General features: G+C 55.6%; 1 protein-coding gene and 1 long non-coding RNA gene across 2 annotated transcripts; both read right to left on the bottom strand.

Annotated features, from left to right (window-relative positions):
* Positions 1-1,337: 1,337 nt before the first annotated feature.
* Positions 1,338-2,640, bottom strand: LOC114813163. Its single transcript, XR_003760796.2, has 2 exons — positions 2,476-2,640; positions 1,338-1,652 (listed from the first exon to the last, which is right to left on the bottom strand). It is a non-coding gene; the product is annotated as an uncharacterized LOC114813163 (long non-coding RNA).
* Positions 2,641-6,733: 4,093 nt separating this feature from the next.
* On the bottom strand, positions 6,734-10,559 carry HES1 (hes family bHLH transcription factor 1). Its single transcript, XM_029068354.2, has 4 exons — positions 10,251-10,559; positions 9,534-9,629; positions 8,985-9,072; positions 6,734-7,716 (listed from the first exon to the last, which is right to left on the bottom strand). Exons 1-4 carry the CDS (start codon positions 10,356-10,358, stop codon positions 7,091-7,093), a joined length of 918 nt encoding a protein of 305 aa, XP_028924187.1. The 5' UTR covers positions 10,359-10,559; the 3' UTR covers positions 6,734-7,090.
* Positions 10,560-17,772: the final 7,213 nt, after the last annotated feature.

The following is a 17,772-nucleotide window of genomic DNA, read 5'->3' as shown; positions in this document are numbered from 1 at the left end:
CTTCTTCCCCCTTCACAGTCCGGCACCTCCTGCAGGAAGCTTTCTCTGACTGATCTCTCATCTCACCACCCTATTTCCATTCCCACTGCATCATCTATGCACTTGTCAATCATTTGCATTTACTGAGCGCTTACGACGTGCAGAGCACTGTACTAAGTGCCTGGGAGAATACAACAATAAACAGACACATTTCCTGCCCACAAGGGAGCTTACATTCTTCACCCAGTAAACACCCCAACCTCCACCCCGACAGCACTTAAATATCTTTATCCTCGATTGCATCTTCCTCTTTATTTTAATGTCTGTCATTCCCTGTATCATTATTATTATTTATGGTATTTATTGAGGATTTACTGTGCGCACTGTACTAAGCACTCGGGAGAGTACGATATAACATCGGACACATTCCCTGCCCACAAGGAGCCCGCAGTCTGGGTAAACTGCAAAATCTTTGAGGACAGGAATTGTGTCGACTCCATTGCACTCTCCCAGGTGTTTATTATATCGCACTGAGGAATGAGCACTCAGTAAATACCTGTGATTGATTTTCTCATCGGTCAACTGTGTATGAAATGCCTGTCCTCCCTCCCTCTTAGACTGTGAGCCTCATGTGGGACAGGAACTGTGTCCGATCCGATATTGTTTTGACACATCAAACTCACATGTAAGGGTTTATGACGATGTCACTGTCATTTTTGAAGTGGTCAGAGAACGTGTCTTTCAACTCTGTTGGCTGGGAAGGAGCGTGGCTCAGTGGAAAGAGCCCGGGCTTGGGAGTCCGAAGTCATGGGTTCGAATCCCGGCTCTGTCACTTGTCAGCTGTGGGCAAGTCACCTCACTTCCCTGTGCCTCAGTTACCTCATCTGTAAAATGGGGATTGAGACCGTGAGCCTCAGGTGGGACAATCTGAAGACCCTGTATCTCCCCCAGCGCTTAGAACAGTGCTCTGCACGTAGTAAGCGCTTAACAAATACCGACATTATTATTATTATTATTGTACTCTCCCAATCGCTTAGTACAGTGCTCGCCACATAGCGGACTCTAGATAAATAAGATTGACTAAAATAAGATTAACGACTCCGCTTCTCCCAGGGGAAAAGTCGCTTTTGAGAGCTGCATTAAACCTGCCTGGTCATTAGGGAACCATTTCAGCGTTTAAATTCCTGAGAAGATTCATTGATAGATTACAGTAAGGTACTGTGAAAATATCACTACCGTTAAGTAGAAATAAGCACGATTTCCCTCTTAAATAGTGATACCAATGCATACCTCGCCTACGCACCAGGTAACTTTTTTTGAGATTTCTTTTAAGCTAGCTCTAGGAAAGCGCAGGGAGATTCTGTAAAACAAAACCTTTATTGATTTCGCTTTTTAAATTTCAAGCGCATTTTAGATTCCTGGGAAGTAAAACAGCTATTTGCCGGTACAATCTGGACTGTAATGGGTCTCTTTCCGATTGTAAATCACTGGACGAAGCTATGCTTATTTCCGGGGTTGAACTCCGTGCCTGCCTTTTTTTTTTTTTTTTTTAGGCTCCAAACCGAAGGGCATCTTTTTTTGAAGTTTCGGAATCTCCGGTTGATTAATTTTCCGATTCTGGTGGCAGCCGGATCCAGGCGGGTCCAAGCGCTCAGGGTGGGAGCCTCCGACATCTAAGGAGGAGGGAAGAGGCGGGGGAATCCCCTCCCCACCCTCCTTCCAGCCCCCTCCTCACACCTCAACCTCCCCTCATCTCCCCAGTCCCCTTCCTCCACCCTTCCAGCCCCCTGCCCACCTGTCCATCACTCCCAACCTCCCTTGATTTCCCCAGGCCCCTCCCCTCCCCTCCAGAACCCTCAACCTCCCCTGGTCTCCCCAGTCCCCTCCCCCCACTCTCGCAACCCCCTCCTCACCCCTCCAGCCCCCCCCAACCTCCCTTGATTTCCCCAGCCCCCTCCCCACCCCTCCAGAACCCCCAACCTCCCCTGATCCCCCCCCCCCAGTCCCCTCCCCCAACCCTCGCGGCCCCCTCCTCACCCCTCCAGCCCTCCAACCTCCCTTGATTTTCCCAGCCCCCTCCTCACCCTTCCAGCACCCCCAACCTCCCCTGATCTCCCCAGCCGCCCCAGCCCCCTCCCCACCTCACCGCCAGCACTCCAGCCCCCCTCAAGACCCTCCCCCCCCCCCCCCCCGCCCAACCCCTCCTCCCATCCCTCCGGCATTCAGCCCCATCCCTGGCCCGAGGGCCCAGACTGCGGCCTGCTGCTCGCTCCCCCTTTCCTGCTTCGCCCCGATCCTAAATGCGGCCGGGGACCCTAGAGGAGCTGGAAAAACAGCCCGGCCACCAACCAGCCTCACCAACCCCCTCCTCCCTCCTCTTCCTCCCTCCCCCCTCCCCATCACCCACCCACCCACCACCTCCTCCTCCTCCTCCCTGGGGGTGGCCTTGCTGGCCTGCCTGTGGTTTTGCTCCTGCTGCCTGGGAGGCGGGCTGACCTGGAGGTCGAGGGGGAGGAGGAGGAGGAGACTGTGCATGGTAGCCAGGCTGCAAGCTGCGGGCTTCGGGCCGCAGGCAGGTCCCGAGCTCTGCCGGCTGCCTGTCAGCAGGAGCAGGAGTGGATTCGTGTGTCAGAAACGCGCTCCATCCCTCGTTTCCCCCCGGTGCCTGGCAGCTCGCCCGCTGCACAAGAGGTTCGCTCCGTTCTCACGACCTCTCAGGTTCCCTGAGCTCATCTGGGAGCTATTCATTTCCTGCCAGAAAGCAGCCTCGCCTGCTAAAAAAAACCACCTTGGCCGCAGAGCCGCCCAGGGCTTGATACGGGGGGCTCTCGGCTTAAATCATAAAGCTTTGGCTGTCTCACTGTAATCAAAGGCAGCAAAGAGAGGGGGTGCGGGGGGGGGGGGGGGGAGAGACAGGGAGAGGAGAGAGATTGCACCATATGGTAGCACTTAAGAGCCAAGGAGGAAGCAAGGAGCGGTTTGTTACAGGCACAAGGAGTGTGGGAAAAGTTAATTGACTTTAATGACAGGTTTCCTTGGATGATGATGATGATGTCCAATTGAACCCAGAATTAAGACACGAGTGGCAAAGAGCCCTGGGGGAGTGGAGGGGTAAGGAAGAGAGAGAGGTCAGGCAGTCGACTGTATTTATTCAGCGCTTACCGGGTGCGGAGCCCTGTACTAAGCCCTTGGGAGAGTACCATGTAACAGGCACATTCCCCGCCCAGGGTGAGCTTACGGTCTAGAGGGGGAGACAGACGGGAATAGGAAAAAGAAAAATCACAGCTCCGTATGGATCGTAATAATAACGCAGACGGGCCGCAGGGGCCGGGAAGGACGATGAACAAAGGGAGCGAGTCGAGGCGACCCAGAAGGGAGTGGGAGAAAGGGAAAGGAGGGCTCAGGCAGGGAAGGCCTCTTGGGGAAGACGTGCCTTCGAGGAAGCTTTGAAGGCGCAGACGGTGATCGTCTGTCGGATGTGAAGAGGGAGGGCGTTCCAGGCCACAGGCGGGATGTGGGCGAGAGCTTGGAGGTGAGTTAGATGAGATCGAGGTGCAGTGAGAAGGTTGGCATTAGAGGAGCAAGGTGTGTGGGGGCAGGGGTGTAATAGGAGAGTAACCAGGTGAGGTAGGAGGGAGCAAGGTGACCGAGTGCCTCGGCCAGATCCGTGAAGCGGAGATGCTTCGGTCCTTCAGACTGACGCTACGGACGAAGCCCGGTACTTATGAAAACGTTCTTATGCTTTCCCATTTCTCCTGCCCTTAATCTATTTTAATGGCCGCCTCTCCCTGAACACCGTAAGCACCTTGTGGACGGGAGATAACATCTTGCACTACCACCGTACTGGGCTCTGCCAAGCACTTACTACGGTATTCTGCGCACATTAAGTGCTCAGGATAAATACCACTGACTGACTGACTGACATCGATTATCTGTTCTTCCCTCCAGAATCACTTCTCGAGTGAGGGGCTGGATGCTCCAAAGTCCACAGAAAGATTGGGGTGAAAGTAAAGGACTGGGGAGAAGGTTACCCTGATAGCCTTAAAAAATGGAATAATGGGTTAACTTTATTCAGCGTAGGGTGACCGCTTTTTATCTCAGCCCCCTCCAGATTGTGAGCTCGTGGTGGGCAGGGAATGTTTCTTGTTGTATCGTACTCTCCCCAGCACTTAGTTCGATGCTCTACAACACAGTAAGCACTCAATAAATGTGACTGAATGAATTCAAAACGGGGCAAGAAAGGCTTGCCGTGTGTTGCTTGGCCCAGGCAGCCTAATTAGGCCGGGAAGAGGAAAATAAGGTGGTTTGGGAAAAAAACCTCCTGGGGGCAGAATAGAGTTACTGTTGACTTCATCTCTCCTTCAGTCACTTATTTCAAGAGTGGAAAGCCTGCACAGAGAGAAAGAGAGAGTGAGGGAGGCTTGTCCAAATATTCTTCCTCCAGAATTCTGAATGGAAAGATATTCTGATTCGTGGATCTGAGCCATTTAAAATGTGCTTTCTGACCTCTTTAATCGCTCCGCTAACTTCGTTTTCATTCTGCAATTCCTGATTTTCTGCACTGGAGAAGGTATTTAGGACTAAGACCTTCCGAGTACTGATCCTGAGGATAGTAGTGATGCTATGCTTTCATCCCATCCAACCCAGAGCGAGACAGAGCAGCTTATCTGTAGTTGGTAAGTGAAATGTCAGACAAATAGATCCAGCAGTGAGGCTCTGCGTATTTTGAAGGAAAAAAAATGACGATTTAAAATCCAACTCTGATGCCTCAGATATTTTAAACAGAAACTCGGGCGGTTGAGGAGGGTAAGGGAAGAAAGGGGCCAAGGGAAGGGGAATCGATCACCAAACAGAGCATTCCAAAGTCGGTGCTGTGCTCTTAGTGGTGTAATTGGTTCTTGAATGTTCTGTGCAAAAACAAGAGAGAAAAAGACGATATGATGAAGGGAGAGAGACCTTTCATTTGCAGAGAGACTGGTAAGGGCCAATATTGAGATTTTTTTTTTTTTAATCATTTCCAGAGCTAAAAACCCACTGAAACTAAAATTTAGCCATGTGGATTCCTAAGGCTTTTCATGTTGCCCTTTAAGATGCTTTTTTAGCCAGACATAGGGCAGCTACAGAGATTAGGGCAAAAGGTATTTGAAAAGGGGGAAAATGATTGCTCCCTGCCAGCTCTCTTCTGCTATGCTGGATGCTCAGTTCTGGGGTGTGGGAAAGAGTTGCAAAGGAGGCGGAGGAGGGCTAAGCCTTTGTATGTCCTTTGAAATAAGACAGAAAATCGTTGGCTTTATCTTTGTTAGAAAGCCCTGCAAAGATTGATCCCTTGTGCCTCCTCCTCCTCCTCCTCCTCCCAAAAGCCATTCTGAGGAGGGAAGAAGAGAGGGAGGGAAGAAGGGAGGGAGGGAGGGAGGGAGAGAGGACAGGACAGGGGGCTTGGGGAGGAGGGGTTCTTTCTCCCAGACCCACAGCAGGGTTGATGTGTCTGGTCTCGCACTCCTTGTGGTTTTCATTTCCCCAACACCTGGATGCAGTCAAGCACCTGGCCAATCCAGACGAAATCTGACAAGCCTTTGTGGTGGGATTTGGAAGAAATTCCCTGCAGATCCTGGCACAGTTTAAAGCTGTCCGCTTTGAGTTAGGACTTGTTAAGGAGGGTTATGTGAGCCGAAACCCGAGACGGGCCGTTTGCTTCTATCTCCAGCCCACATCTTGCCTGGAAATGGGGCATGACCAAGTCAAAGGGGTCGCTTGCCGCTTGTATTATAAGGAGAAGATAGTCTGTGGAAGTGCCAAACCGACAACCCACATGTTTTCTATATTAAAACACAGCGCTGAAACTTATCAAAAGCACAAGCCTAGCATTAATCATCTGGGTCCCCCTTGATTTAGGGTTCCAAAGAGCTGGCCATCATACTAGCTGAAGGAATCTATTGACCTTTTAAGCTTGCTTGGAGAGGGGAACAGGGACATGGAAAACCTTCGGGATCTTCAGATCAAAAGTACGCCAGTTCAATCCGAGGATTAACTAATTGACACCAAATCGCATCCAAGTCGTGAAAGGGCAGAAATTGTGGGAAGCTTTTTTTTTTTTTACCATTTTGAAAACCGTCATTCAACGATCTCACGGGGGTTAGAATCGCAAGAGTGGTAATAGATCTCACTGCCCGCTTTTTGGACACTTAGCAGCGATTAAAGCATTACATTATGCCTTTAAATGCAGTAGTAAGGAATTGGTGTCCCTCCTGCGGAAGCTTGTTTCCTTATACACCGGGGACCAAGGAAGACTTAAATCGTCAGAGGAACTTATCAAATGATGATGTGGTCAAATCCTGACCACATCTCGATCGAGGGATCAATCTTGGCAGGGCTTTCTAACAAAGATAAAGCCAACGATTTTCTGTCTTATTTCAAAGGACACATCTCAAATGCGCACTATTTTGGATGCATGGAATCAGGAGCTGAGAAGGGTTAGTTCTAACCAACACGAAGCCAACCATTTCCTCCACGCTACCCAACGGCGGTTTATTTGGCAGTTTACGTTCCTTTGTCTCTCCTCACGAGTTCAAACTCTCCAAGATCAGAGACGGATTCTTTCTTTTTACTTGGACACTCCCAAGCGCCCGACGCAGCGCTCTGCATACGGTAGAAAACGGTGTCGATGCTGGCCGACGACGATGCCGACGAGAGAAACTGCGAATCCCACCCCCATAATCCTTCCTGGGGCGAAGTCACGTGATCGGGAACACACAAATCCGAAGTCTTTCTTTTTATTAATTTTCAAATAAAACTTCCCAAAAGGAAGCCGTTTAAGAGCATTTTCAAACGTCTTTGGCATCACGTAAAAAAGAAATCTCGTGTAAAAAACGAAACGTCGTCTGAACTTTTATAATACAAAGGCGCAATCCAATATGAACATATAAAATATATACAAATATAGTGCATGGTCAGTCACTTCATACAGCCCTCTACATAAAAAGGTAACTTTTTAGGAAAAGACACCACCCCAAGAACCTGACGGGAAGAGTCCCTCTCTCTAAAAAAAGAAAGTCTTTGTCCCTGTTTTAGTGTGTGGAGGGGAAGGGGTGGGGGGGGGGGGGAGCGCTACTGTTCACCAGGGCCTCCACACGGAGTCCGCGGTGACCGACGACGGGGCGCCGGAGGGAGAGGCGGCGTTGGGCCCCCCGGAACTGAGCCCGGTGTTGGTGTAGAGGGGGAGGACGGGTCCGTTGTGCGCAAAGGCCGCGTTGGGGATGAGGAAGGCGAACTGGCCGTCCGGGGCGGGCACCACCTGGAAGCCCCCGAACATCTTCCCGGCCTCCAGGGCCGGGCTGCCCAGTTTGCAGGGGACGGGGCCCCCTCCGCCGCCCCCGCCGCCCCCGCCGCCCCCGCCGCCGGGGGCCGCCGCGCCCCCGGGGATCTGTACCAGGGGCTGCCCGAAGGGAGCGTGCGGGACGCCGGCCGCGGGCAGGGCCGCGGGCAGGGCCCCGGGCAGGGCCGCGGGCAGGGCCGCGGGCAGGGTCCCGGGCAGGGCCCCGGGCAGGGCCGGGTGAGGCTGCGCCGGGTAGTTCATGGCGTTGATCTGGGTCATGCAGCTGGCCAGGTGGCCCAGCAGGCGGGTGCGGACCTCGGTGTTGACCCCCTCGCACGTGGACAGGAAGCGGGTGACTTCGTTCATGCACTCGCTGAAGCCCGCCCGGTACTTGCCCAGCACCGTCGGGTCCGAGCTCAGAGCGGCTGCGGAGGGAGGGAGGGAGGGAGGGGAGAAAAAAAGGGGGATCGCCAAGTCAATTACCGGCTCAAAAACGACCGCCGGCACGCGGCCATAAGCTTTATTCGCTACCTGCTCCTCAAGTGATCTCCCCTCTACCCAATTTGGCTTCTCTCCCTTTCCCCTCCCCCCAACCTTGCTTCTTTCCCCTCCCTCTCCGGCCTCCCCCCTCCCCATTTTGAAGGATTAAAACCGCCCTTCCTCCCTTCTCCCCCTTTCCCACTCCCCCTTTCCTGCCTCCCTCCAACTTGGCTTCTCTCCCTTCCCCCTTCCTGCCTTCTCCCCCAACTTTACTTCTCTCCCTTTCCCCTCCCCCACACTTTGCTTCTCTCCCTTTCCTCTCTCCCCTTTCCTGCCTCCCCCCCACACTTTGGCTTCTCTCCCTTTCCCCTCCCCCTTCCTGCCTCCCCCCCCCCCCAATTTTGCTCCTCTCCCATTCTTCTCTCCCCTTTCCTGCCTCCCCCCCAATTTTGCTCCTCTCCCATTCTTCTCTCCCCTTTCCTGCCTCCCCCCCAATTTTGCTCCTCTCCCATTCTTCTCTCCCCTTTCCTGCCTCCCCCCCCACACTTTGCTTCTCTCCCTTCCCTCTCTCCCCTTCCTGCCTCCCCCCCCCATTTTGCTTCTCTCCCTTTCCCCTCCCCCTTTCCTGCCTCCCCCCCGCCCCATTTTGCTTCTCTCCCTTTCCCCTCCCCCCTAAATTTGTTTACCTTCCCCCCTCCCCCCTCCCTGCCTCTCCCCACCCCCAACTTTGCTTCTCTCCCTTTCCCCTCCCCCCAACTTTTGCTTCTTTACCTTTCCCCTCCCTCTCCCTCCTCCCCCCCTCCCCATTTTGAGGGATTAAAACCGCCCTAAACCCTTTTTCCCGCCCAGATCGCCTCCAGGTTCTCCGCGACCCCGTGAAAAGCCTAGTGGCAAAGCCGGACCCCCTGGTTCTGATTATCTGATATCCTGCCTCGCCCCCCGGCTTCCATTCTCCCTCTCCCCACCCGCCACACTCCCCCCTCCCCCCTTCCACCTCCCTCCTTTTCCGGAACAGTAACAACTCGAAGTCGCGGCTATAAATAAGCCCCAGACCGTGGGAAAGGCAGAAGGAGCCAAGACAGTAAAATGTAGCCGAATGCCATTCATGACCACAGACGGAAGTCTGGAAGAAATCACCGCAAAAAAATGAGGAATAGGAGGGATGGAGTTGGGGGAAGGAAAGAAAGAAAAAAAAAATCAAAAAGACACTCACCAGTCATCTGAGCTCTCTGCAGGTTCCGGAGGTGTTTGACCGTCATTTCCAGAATATCAGCCTTCTCCAGTTTGGAATGCCTCGAACTCTAAAGGGGTAAGGGGAAAAGGGGAATGAAAACCTGGCCACCTCGAAGCAATACAGGGAACTGGAGCTTTTAGAATGCCTAAAAGTTGCCTGAGGGACTGTCTCGATCTGTTGCCGATTCGGTCCCGTTCCAAGCGCTTAGTCCAGTGCTCTGCACCCGGTAGGCGCTCAATACATAGTCCTGAATGAATGAATGAATGAATAAGGGGGACGACTCCGCCTCGGTCCCTCCCCTTCGAAGCAGCCCCCACCGTGAAAAGGAGGAGACTCTCGGGTGGAAGAGGCCGCACCTTTCTGGCAGTTCTAACTATTCCTACCGAATAGTGTGTCTGGACCTTTCCGTCCCGTCCCGTCTCCCCCCCCCTCCCCGCTTCCTGCCCGATAGGATAATCATAATAATAATACTAATTTGGAATGATCCCCTCCACTATCCGAGCAAAGCGTTAAATCCAACGCCCTCACATCTTTCTTCAGCGCATCCAAGATCAGTGTCTTGAGCTGGCTGAGACTCTCGTTAATTCTGGCTCTTCTTCTTTTCTCCATGATGGGCTTGGACGACTGCAAAGGAAGGAGAGAGTGGCCGATGAGCCCCGGTCTGACCTCACGGGGACGCGGGACGAATACTACTAATGACGTGGTACTTGTTAAGCGCCTACTCGGTGCGGTGCACTGTTCTGAGCGCCGGGCCGCGGGCGGGGGGGGGGGGGGGGGTCATCAGGTTGGCCCCCTTGAGGCTCCCCGTCAATCCCCGTTTTCCAGATGAGCTCACTGAGGCCCAGCGAAGTGACCCGCCCACGGTGCCCCAGCTGCTCGGCGGCCTCGGCGGGATTCGCACCCGTGACCTCGGCCTCCCCGCCCCGCTTCTCCTCACCCAACAGGAGGGCCTCCCTCGAGTGGACCTCCGAAGGGCGGTCGAGAGAAAGAGGGATCGACCTTCTCGTTCCCTAGTATTCAGCAGTTATCTACTGAGCGCCCACCGCGCGATGCAGCAGTTATCTACTGAGCGCCCACCGCGCGCGGGGCACCGTACTAAGCGCTCGGAAAGGGCAGATGGGTGCGAGCCCGTCGATGGGCGGGGACGGTGTCTCTCTGCTGCCGATCTGTCCGTTCCGAGCGCTCGGCACAGCGCTCGGCACGTAGTAGGCGCCCCAAGGCGTACGACGGAATGAAGGGATTTACCTTCCTGTGCTCCGACGCGGTCTTGGGCTTATCGGGCGTCGTGTTGCCGCTGGCCGGGGTGGCGGCCACGGGGGAGGAGGAGTTTTTCTCCATCACGTCGGCCGGCATCTTCCGTCCCTCGGAATAACGGAGAGGAAAAACCAGACGCAGCGCCGCTCCTCCCCAAGGCCGGCGAGTTTTACGGTCCTCGGGGCTTCATCGGAGGGAGGGAGGGGGGGGGGGGGGGCGGGGCGGCCGGCGGAGCGTTTCGCGGAGGAGAGAGGCAGCGCACTTCCAGGAGGCTCCTTGGGGAGAAGGGAGGGGATTCCAGGACCGAGGAGAGGGGGAGGGCAGGGGGATGGGGGGGGGGGGAGGGGATCCCTGCCTGCCTTTTTTTGCCTTTTTTGCCTTTTTTGCCTTTTTTTCCTTTTTTTCCTTTTTTTCCTTTTCCCCGTCCCCGGGCGGGCAGGGAGGGAGGCAGGCAGGCAGGCGGGCCCGCTGTCCCCCCCCGTCGGCCGTCCGCGGCCCTGGCCGCCGCTATTTATAGGCGGGGCCGCACGCGAACGGCTCGTGTGAAACTTCCCCAACTTTCTTTCCCACAGGAACTTTCAGCCAATGGGAGCGCGGGACACGCGGCCCCGCTCGTGGACGGCGCCCTCCCATTGGCTGCCGGGCGCGAGGCCCCGCGGCCAATGGCGCGCGCCCCGGCCCCGCGGGGGGGGGGGGGGAGGGGGCCCACCTGTCAATCACAGGGCGGGCTGGCCTGGGTTGTTTTTTTTTTTTTTTTCCTTTTTAACCCTCCGCTCCCCGGGGCCCTCCCCTCCCCCCCCCCCCCCGGGTGGGGAACTGTGTGCCCGTCGTGGGGCTTTGAGGGCCTCTGTTGGCTGCGGAATTGCCCTTTCTGAGGGCTTAGGCATTCATTCATTCATTCATTAGTACGGATGGGGCGCTCACGCTGTGCAGAGCACTGTACTAAGCGCTTGGAAGGGCCAGGGCTCTGCACGGAGGAAGCGTTCAGTCAGTGCCGTGGACGATTAGACGGTGAGCCCGTCGTGGGCCTTTGAGGGCCTCTGTTTGCTGCAGAAATGCACTTTCTGAGGGATTAGGCCTTCCTGCCTTCCTTCCTTCCTTCCTTCCTTCCTTCCTTCCTTCCTTCCTTCCTTCCTTCCTTCCTTCCTTCCTTCCTTCCTTCCTTCCTTCCTTCCTATGGAGCGCTCACTCAGTACAGAGCACTGCGCTAAGCGCTTGGAAGGTCCAGGGCTCTGCTCGGAGTAAGCGCTCAGTCAGTCCCGTGGACCATTAGACGGTGAGCCCGTCGTGGGCCTTTGAGGGCCTCTGCTTGCTGCAGAATTGCACTTTCTGAGGGCTTAGGCATTCATTCATTCATTCATTCATTCATTCGTATGGATGGAGCGCTCACTCCGTACAGAGCACCGTACTAAGCGCTCGGAAGGTCCAGGGCTCTGCACAGTCTAATCGTCCATCGGACTGCTTGAGCACTTACTCTGCGCAGGGCACTGGACATTGCAAGCGCTTAGTACGGTGCTCCGCCCAGAGTAAGCGCCTCAGTCAGTCCGATGGACGATTAGACGGTGAGCCCGTCGTTGGGCTTTGACGACCTCTATCCGCTGCCCAACTCTACAGTCCGAGGGCTTAGACATTCATTCGTTCCTTCAGTGGGATGGTTGGAGCGCTCGCTCTGTGCAGAGCACTGTACTAAGCGCTTGGAAGGTCCACGGCTCTGCACGGAGTAAGCGCTCAGTCAGTCCGATCGACGATTAGACCGGCCAGCCCGTCGTTGGGCAGGGATGGCCTCGGAGAAGCGGCGTGGCCGAAAGAGCCCGGGCTTGGGCGCCAGGGGTCATGGGTTCGAATCCAGGCTCCGCCACCTGTCGGCTGTGGGACTCTCGGCAAGTCACCTCTCTTCTCGGGGCCTCGGTTCCCTCATCTGTAAGATGGGGATGAAGACTGTGAGCCTCACGTGGGACAACTTGATCACCCCGTATCTCCCCCGGCGCTTAGAACAGTGCTCTGCACAGAGTAAGCGCTTAACAAATACCAACGTTATTATTATTATCTCTGAGGGGGATCTAGACGCAGACGCCGTCACCATGGCCTCCCGCATGGCCTCCCGCGGGCATCGTCACCTGACGACGATAAGGGCGAACGACTTTAATTAGGAAAACAAGAAATCGCTTCCCATCGTACACTGGCAGGTGGGGACGGGGGCTTCTTTTGGGAAACCGCCCACGGACTCTCCATCACTCGTCACCCCGACCTTTCCGAAACTCCGTCGCGGGCCTCCGGGCCTCCCCAGTCCCTCTGACTGACCGACCGGAGATTTCCAACCGTGACGGTCTGAGCGAAGGAGATTAAGAGAGTGGAATGCGAAAGGAAAGCTAGGGAAAAACCCAACCCCGAAACCTGGTTCTTTAAATAAATGAGATGTGAGGGCCCCGGGCGCCAAACCCTCCTTTCCAAAACTGCCCTCAAAACAGATTCCCCGACCAGTTTCTCTCCCGCCGAGGGGCGGGAGGCCGGGCCGTCCTGCTCCTTATAATAACAATAACAATAATAATAATAATGTGGGTATCTGTTAAGCGCTCACTGTGTGCAGGGCACCGTTCCAAGCGCCGGGGGAGATACAGGGTGATCGGATCGTCCCACGCGAGGCTCCCAGGCTTCATCCCCATTTTCCAGATGAGGGAACCGAGGAGGCCCCGAGAAGTGAAGCGACTTGCCCGCCGTCGCCCAGCTGACAAGTGGCAGAGCCTGGATAATAATCGTAATAATTAGACCGTGAGCCCGTCGATTGGACTGTAAGCCCGTCGGAGGGCAGGGACCGTCTCTCTCTGTTACCGATCTGTCCATTCCAAGCGCTCGGTCCAGTGCTCTGCACCTAGTAAGCGCTCAATAACTACCACTGAATGAACGGACGAACGGTATCCGTTACGCGCTCACTGTGCGCTCTTCTAAACGCTGGGGGAGAGACAGGGTCATCAGACCGTCCCCCGCGAGGCTCCCGCTCCTCATCCCCATTTTCCAGATGAGGGAACCGAGGCCCAGAGAAGCCGAGTTCCTCGTCCGGGGTCCCGTTTTGTTTCTTCTCCCCTCCACCCGGGCTCCGGTTCCTGTTTTTCTTCGGAGCGGCAGGGGCTCTTTAAGGGTCGGGCCTGCAGTTTGCCGTCGGGCGGGAGGCGAGTGCGATGCTGAAGCCGGAGCACGTGCCGGGATGTTTTATTGCTGCCGAGGTTGGGCCGGAGCAAGGGGGGGGGGGGGTGTGTGGGGGGTGGGGGTGGGTGGGTGTCTGTGAGTCTGGGCTGGAAGGAGGGAAGGAGGAAAGAAAGGGCGGGGAGGAGGAGGAGGGAAGGCGGTGGGGGGGATGGTTTCTATCAGACAGAAGAAGCCGAGAAGGTAAATAGCAGCTGCTGTGTTAAAAGCCTGGGAAAACCACTCCCCCTGCGAGGCGGATGGGCCTCATCGGTGGCAGCGTGTGTGTCCGTGTCCGGCCTTCCCGCCGGAAGGAAGGAAGGAAGGAAAAGATCCGAGGGGGAGGAAGAACCCCATCTCTCACCTTCTTAGCCTCCTCCTCACCGAGCTGTTCTAAGATAAGGCCCCGGGGAGGCTCTCCGCGGCCCAGACGGCCTCCTTCTCGGTCATTCGTTCCGTAGTGTTTAATTATAATGATGACGTTGGTACCTAGAATGATGATGTTGGTGTCTGTTCATTCATTCATTAGTATTTATTGGGCGCTTACTATGCGCAGAGCACTGGACTAAGCGCTTGGAATTGATTCGATTTGGTTGCCACTGGTTTTACGAGCTGTTCTTCCCCTCGACTCTATTTGTCGCCGTCGTTCTCGTCCGTCCGTCTCCCCCCGGTTAGACCGTAAGCCCGTCCAACGGCAGGGACCGGCTCTATCCGTTGCCGACTTGTTCATTCGTTCATTCACTCATTCATTCATTCATTAGTATTTATTGAGCGCTTACTATGTGCAGAGCACTGGGACCAAGCGCTTGGGAGGAACAAGTCGGCAACAGATAGAGCCGGTCCCTGCCGTTGGACGGGCTTACGGTCTGATCGGGGGGAGACGGGCGGACGAGAACGACGGCGATAAATAGAGTCGAGGGGAAGAACAGCTCGTAGAGACGGTGGCGACTAAATAGAATCGAGGCGACGCACGTCTCATTAACAAAATAAATAGGGTGATGAAAATATATACAGTCGAGCGGACCAGTAAAGAGCTGAGGGGAGGGGAAGGGAGAGGGGGAGGAGCGGAGGGAAGATGGGGGGAGAAGAGGGTTTAGCCGCGGAGAGGGGAAGGGGGGGCGGGAGAGGGAGGAGAGGGAGAAGGGGAGCTCAGCCTGGGAAGGCCCCTTGGAGGAGGTGAGTTGTCGGTAGGGTTTTGAAGAGGGGAAGAGAATGTGCAGAGCCCTGTTCTAAGCGCCGGGAGAGATCCAGGGTCATGATGATAATAATAATGATAATGTTGGTATTTGTTAAGCACTGACTATGTGCAGAGCACTGTTCTAAGCGCGGGGGGAGACACGGGGGAATCAGGTTGTCCCACGTGGGGCTCCCGGTCTTCATCCCCATTTTCCAGATGAGGTCACTGAGGCACAGAGAAGTGAAGTGACTTGCCCAATAGGGTGGTATTAAGCGCTTACTATGTGCCGAGCACCGTTCTCAGCGCTGGGGGAGATACTGAGCTCCCCTTCTCCCTCGGCTCCCTCTCCCCCCCCCCCCCACCTCTCCGCAGCTAAACCCTCTTCTCCCCTCATCTCCCTCCGCTCCTCCCCCTCTCCCGTCCCCTCCCCTCGGCACCGTACTCGTCCGCTCGACTGTGGATATCTTCATCACCCTATTTATTTTGTTAATAGTAAGGTTAATAGTAATGTGGGTATTTGTTAAGCGCTTACTACGTGCAGAGCCCTGTTCTAAGCGCGGGGGGGAGAGACAGGGTCGTCGGGTTGCCCCCCGTGAGGCTCCCAGTTAATCCCCATTTTCCAGATGAGGTCACTGAGGCCCAGAGAAGTGAAGCGACTCGCCCACAGTCACACGGCTGCCAAGTGGCAGAGCCGGGATCCGAACCCACAGCCTCTGACCCCCGAGCCCGGGCTCTTGAGCGCTTGCTATGGGCAGAGCACTGTACTAAGCGCTTGGAAGGGACAAGTCGGTAACAGAGAGAGACAGTCCCTGCCCTTGGACGGGTTTACAGTCTAATCGGGGGAGACGGGCGCAGCGTGGTTCAGTGGAAAGAGCCCGGGCTGGGGAGTCAGGGGTCGTGAGTTCGAATGCCGGCTCTGCCGCTTGGCAGCCGCGGGACTGTGGGCGAGTCGCTTCACTTCTCTGGGCCTCGGTGACCTCACCTGGAAAATGGGGATTAAGACTGCGAGCCTCACGTGGGCCCACCCGACGACCCTGGATCTACCCCGGCGCTTAGAACAGTGCTCGGCACGTAGTAAGCGCTTAACAAATACCAACATTATTAAAAACGATCGCAATAGACAGAATCCCCCTCCCTTCTCCAGCTGCGGGCCCCTGTCACCCGGCCCGCGTGCGGCCTGGGATCGTAGACTTCTGAGCGGGCCAACCGTCTTAAGGAGCCTTCGTGGGGAGCAGGATGATGATAATGTTGGTATCCGTTGAGCGCTTACTGTGTGCCGAGCACCGTCCTAAGCGCTGGGGGAGAGACGGGGTCATGGGGTTGGCCCACCTGGGGCTCACGGATCTCATCCCCATTTTCCGGATGAGGTAACATCGTTGGCATTCGTTAAGCGCTTACTACGTGCCGGGCACTGTTCTCGGCGCTGGGGGAGGGACGGGGTCGTCGGGTTGGCCCACGTGAGCTCCCAATCCGAGTGCCCGTTTTCCAGATGAGGTCACTGAGGCCCAGAGAAGTGAAGCGACTCGCCCACAGTCACACAGCCGACAAGTGGCAGAGACGGGATTCGACCCCCATGATCTCTGACTCCCCAGCCCGGACTCTTTCCACTGAGTTCGGGGTGGGAGATGTTATTTAAAAAAAAAAAGAGGAAGCCCCCCCCCCCCCCAAAATTTGAACCAATTCCCAGTTGGAAAAGGAAAAAAAAAAGCCACCACTTTGGGGGGGTCAACTCTCCCCGATTAGACTGTGAGCCCGTCGATGGGGAGGGATTGTCTCTCTGGGGAAGGAGGGAAGGAAGGAGGGAAGGAGGGAGGGAGGGAAGGAAGGAAGGAGGGAAGGGAGGAAGGAAGGAAGGGAGGGAGGGAAGGGAGGGAAGGGAGGGAGGAAGGAAGGAAGGAAGGAAGGAAGGAAGGAAGGAAGGAAGGAAGGAAGGAAGGAAGGAAGGAAGGAAGGAAGGAAGGAAGGAAGGAAGGAAGGAAGGAAGGAAGGAAGGAAGGAAGGAAGGAAGGAAGGAAGGAAGGAAGGAAGGAAGGAAAACTATTGGAGGGGAGGAGGCAAGGGGGCGGCTAAGTTTTTAGGGCAGCCCGGGCCCGCAGCCCACCTGCTTTCCGGTTGGAGATAAGGCGTTAATTATTGGCCCGTTGCAACCCCCGCATCCTGCCCTCCGAGGAAAGGAACGCAACGCAACGGTTCGTCCAGCAGTGAATTCGGGTCAGGCGGGGTCGCTCGGTCGAACCGACCCCCCCCCCCCCCCCCAAAACCCCCTTTTTTCCCCTCTTGGGGCTACACCCCCTCTCCTTTGCAAAAGCCATCTTAAGTCGGTATCTGTTGAGCGCTCACTAGGCGCGGAGCCCTGTTCTAAGCGCTGGGGGAGATCCGGGGTCGGCGGGTTGTCCCGCGTGGGCCTCCCAGCCTTCATCCCCATTCTCCAGATGAGGTCACCGAGGCCCCCGAGAAGCGAAGTGACTTGCCCACGGTCACGCGGTTGACAAGCGGCAGAGGCGGGATTCGAACCCATGACCTCTGACTCCCAAGCTCGGGCTCTTTCCCCCGAGCCAGGCCGCTTCTCCGACCAAAGGCTTCTCTTTCATTCATTCGTCCGTCCAACAGTGTTTATTGAGCACTCGCTACGTGCAGAGCACTGTACTAAGCTCTTGGGATGGACAATTCGCTATGGACACATCCTTAATGATAATGCCGGTATCTGTTAAGCGCTTACGGCGTGCGGAGCCCTGTTCTAAGCGCTGGGGTGGACGCAGCAGGTCGTCCCACGTGGGGCTCCCAGTCTTCATCCCCATTTTACAGATGAGGCAACTGAGGCCCAGAGAAGTGAAGTGACTCGCCCACAGTCACGCAGCTGACCGGGGGCAGAGCCGGGATTCGAACCCATGACCTCTGACTCCCACGCCCGGGCTCTTTCCGCTGAGCCGCGCTGCCTCTCCATCCCCCGGCACTTACGTATATTTGCGTAGATCTCTAATTCCATTTATTTACATCGATGCCTATTGACTCGTTTAGATGTGAGTAGATCTGTAATTCCATTTATTTCTATCGATACCCGGTTACTTATTTGGGTATGTCTAGATCTATAATTCCATTTATATCGATGGCTGTTTACCTGTTTTGATAGATAGATAGATAGATAGATAGATAGAT

Source organism: Ornithorhynchus anatinus, chromosome 7, assembly GCF_004115215.2.
Source record: "Ornithorhynchus anatinus isolate Pmale09 chromosome 7, mOrnAna1.pri.v4, whole genome shotgun sequence".
In the NCBI taxonomy this organism is placed as follows: Eukaryota; Metazoa; Chordata; class Mammalia; order Monotremata; family Ornithorhynchidae; genus Ornithorhynchus; species Ornithorhynchus anatinus.
This window is presented reverse-complemented; position numbering and strand designations above follow the sequence as displayed.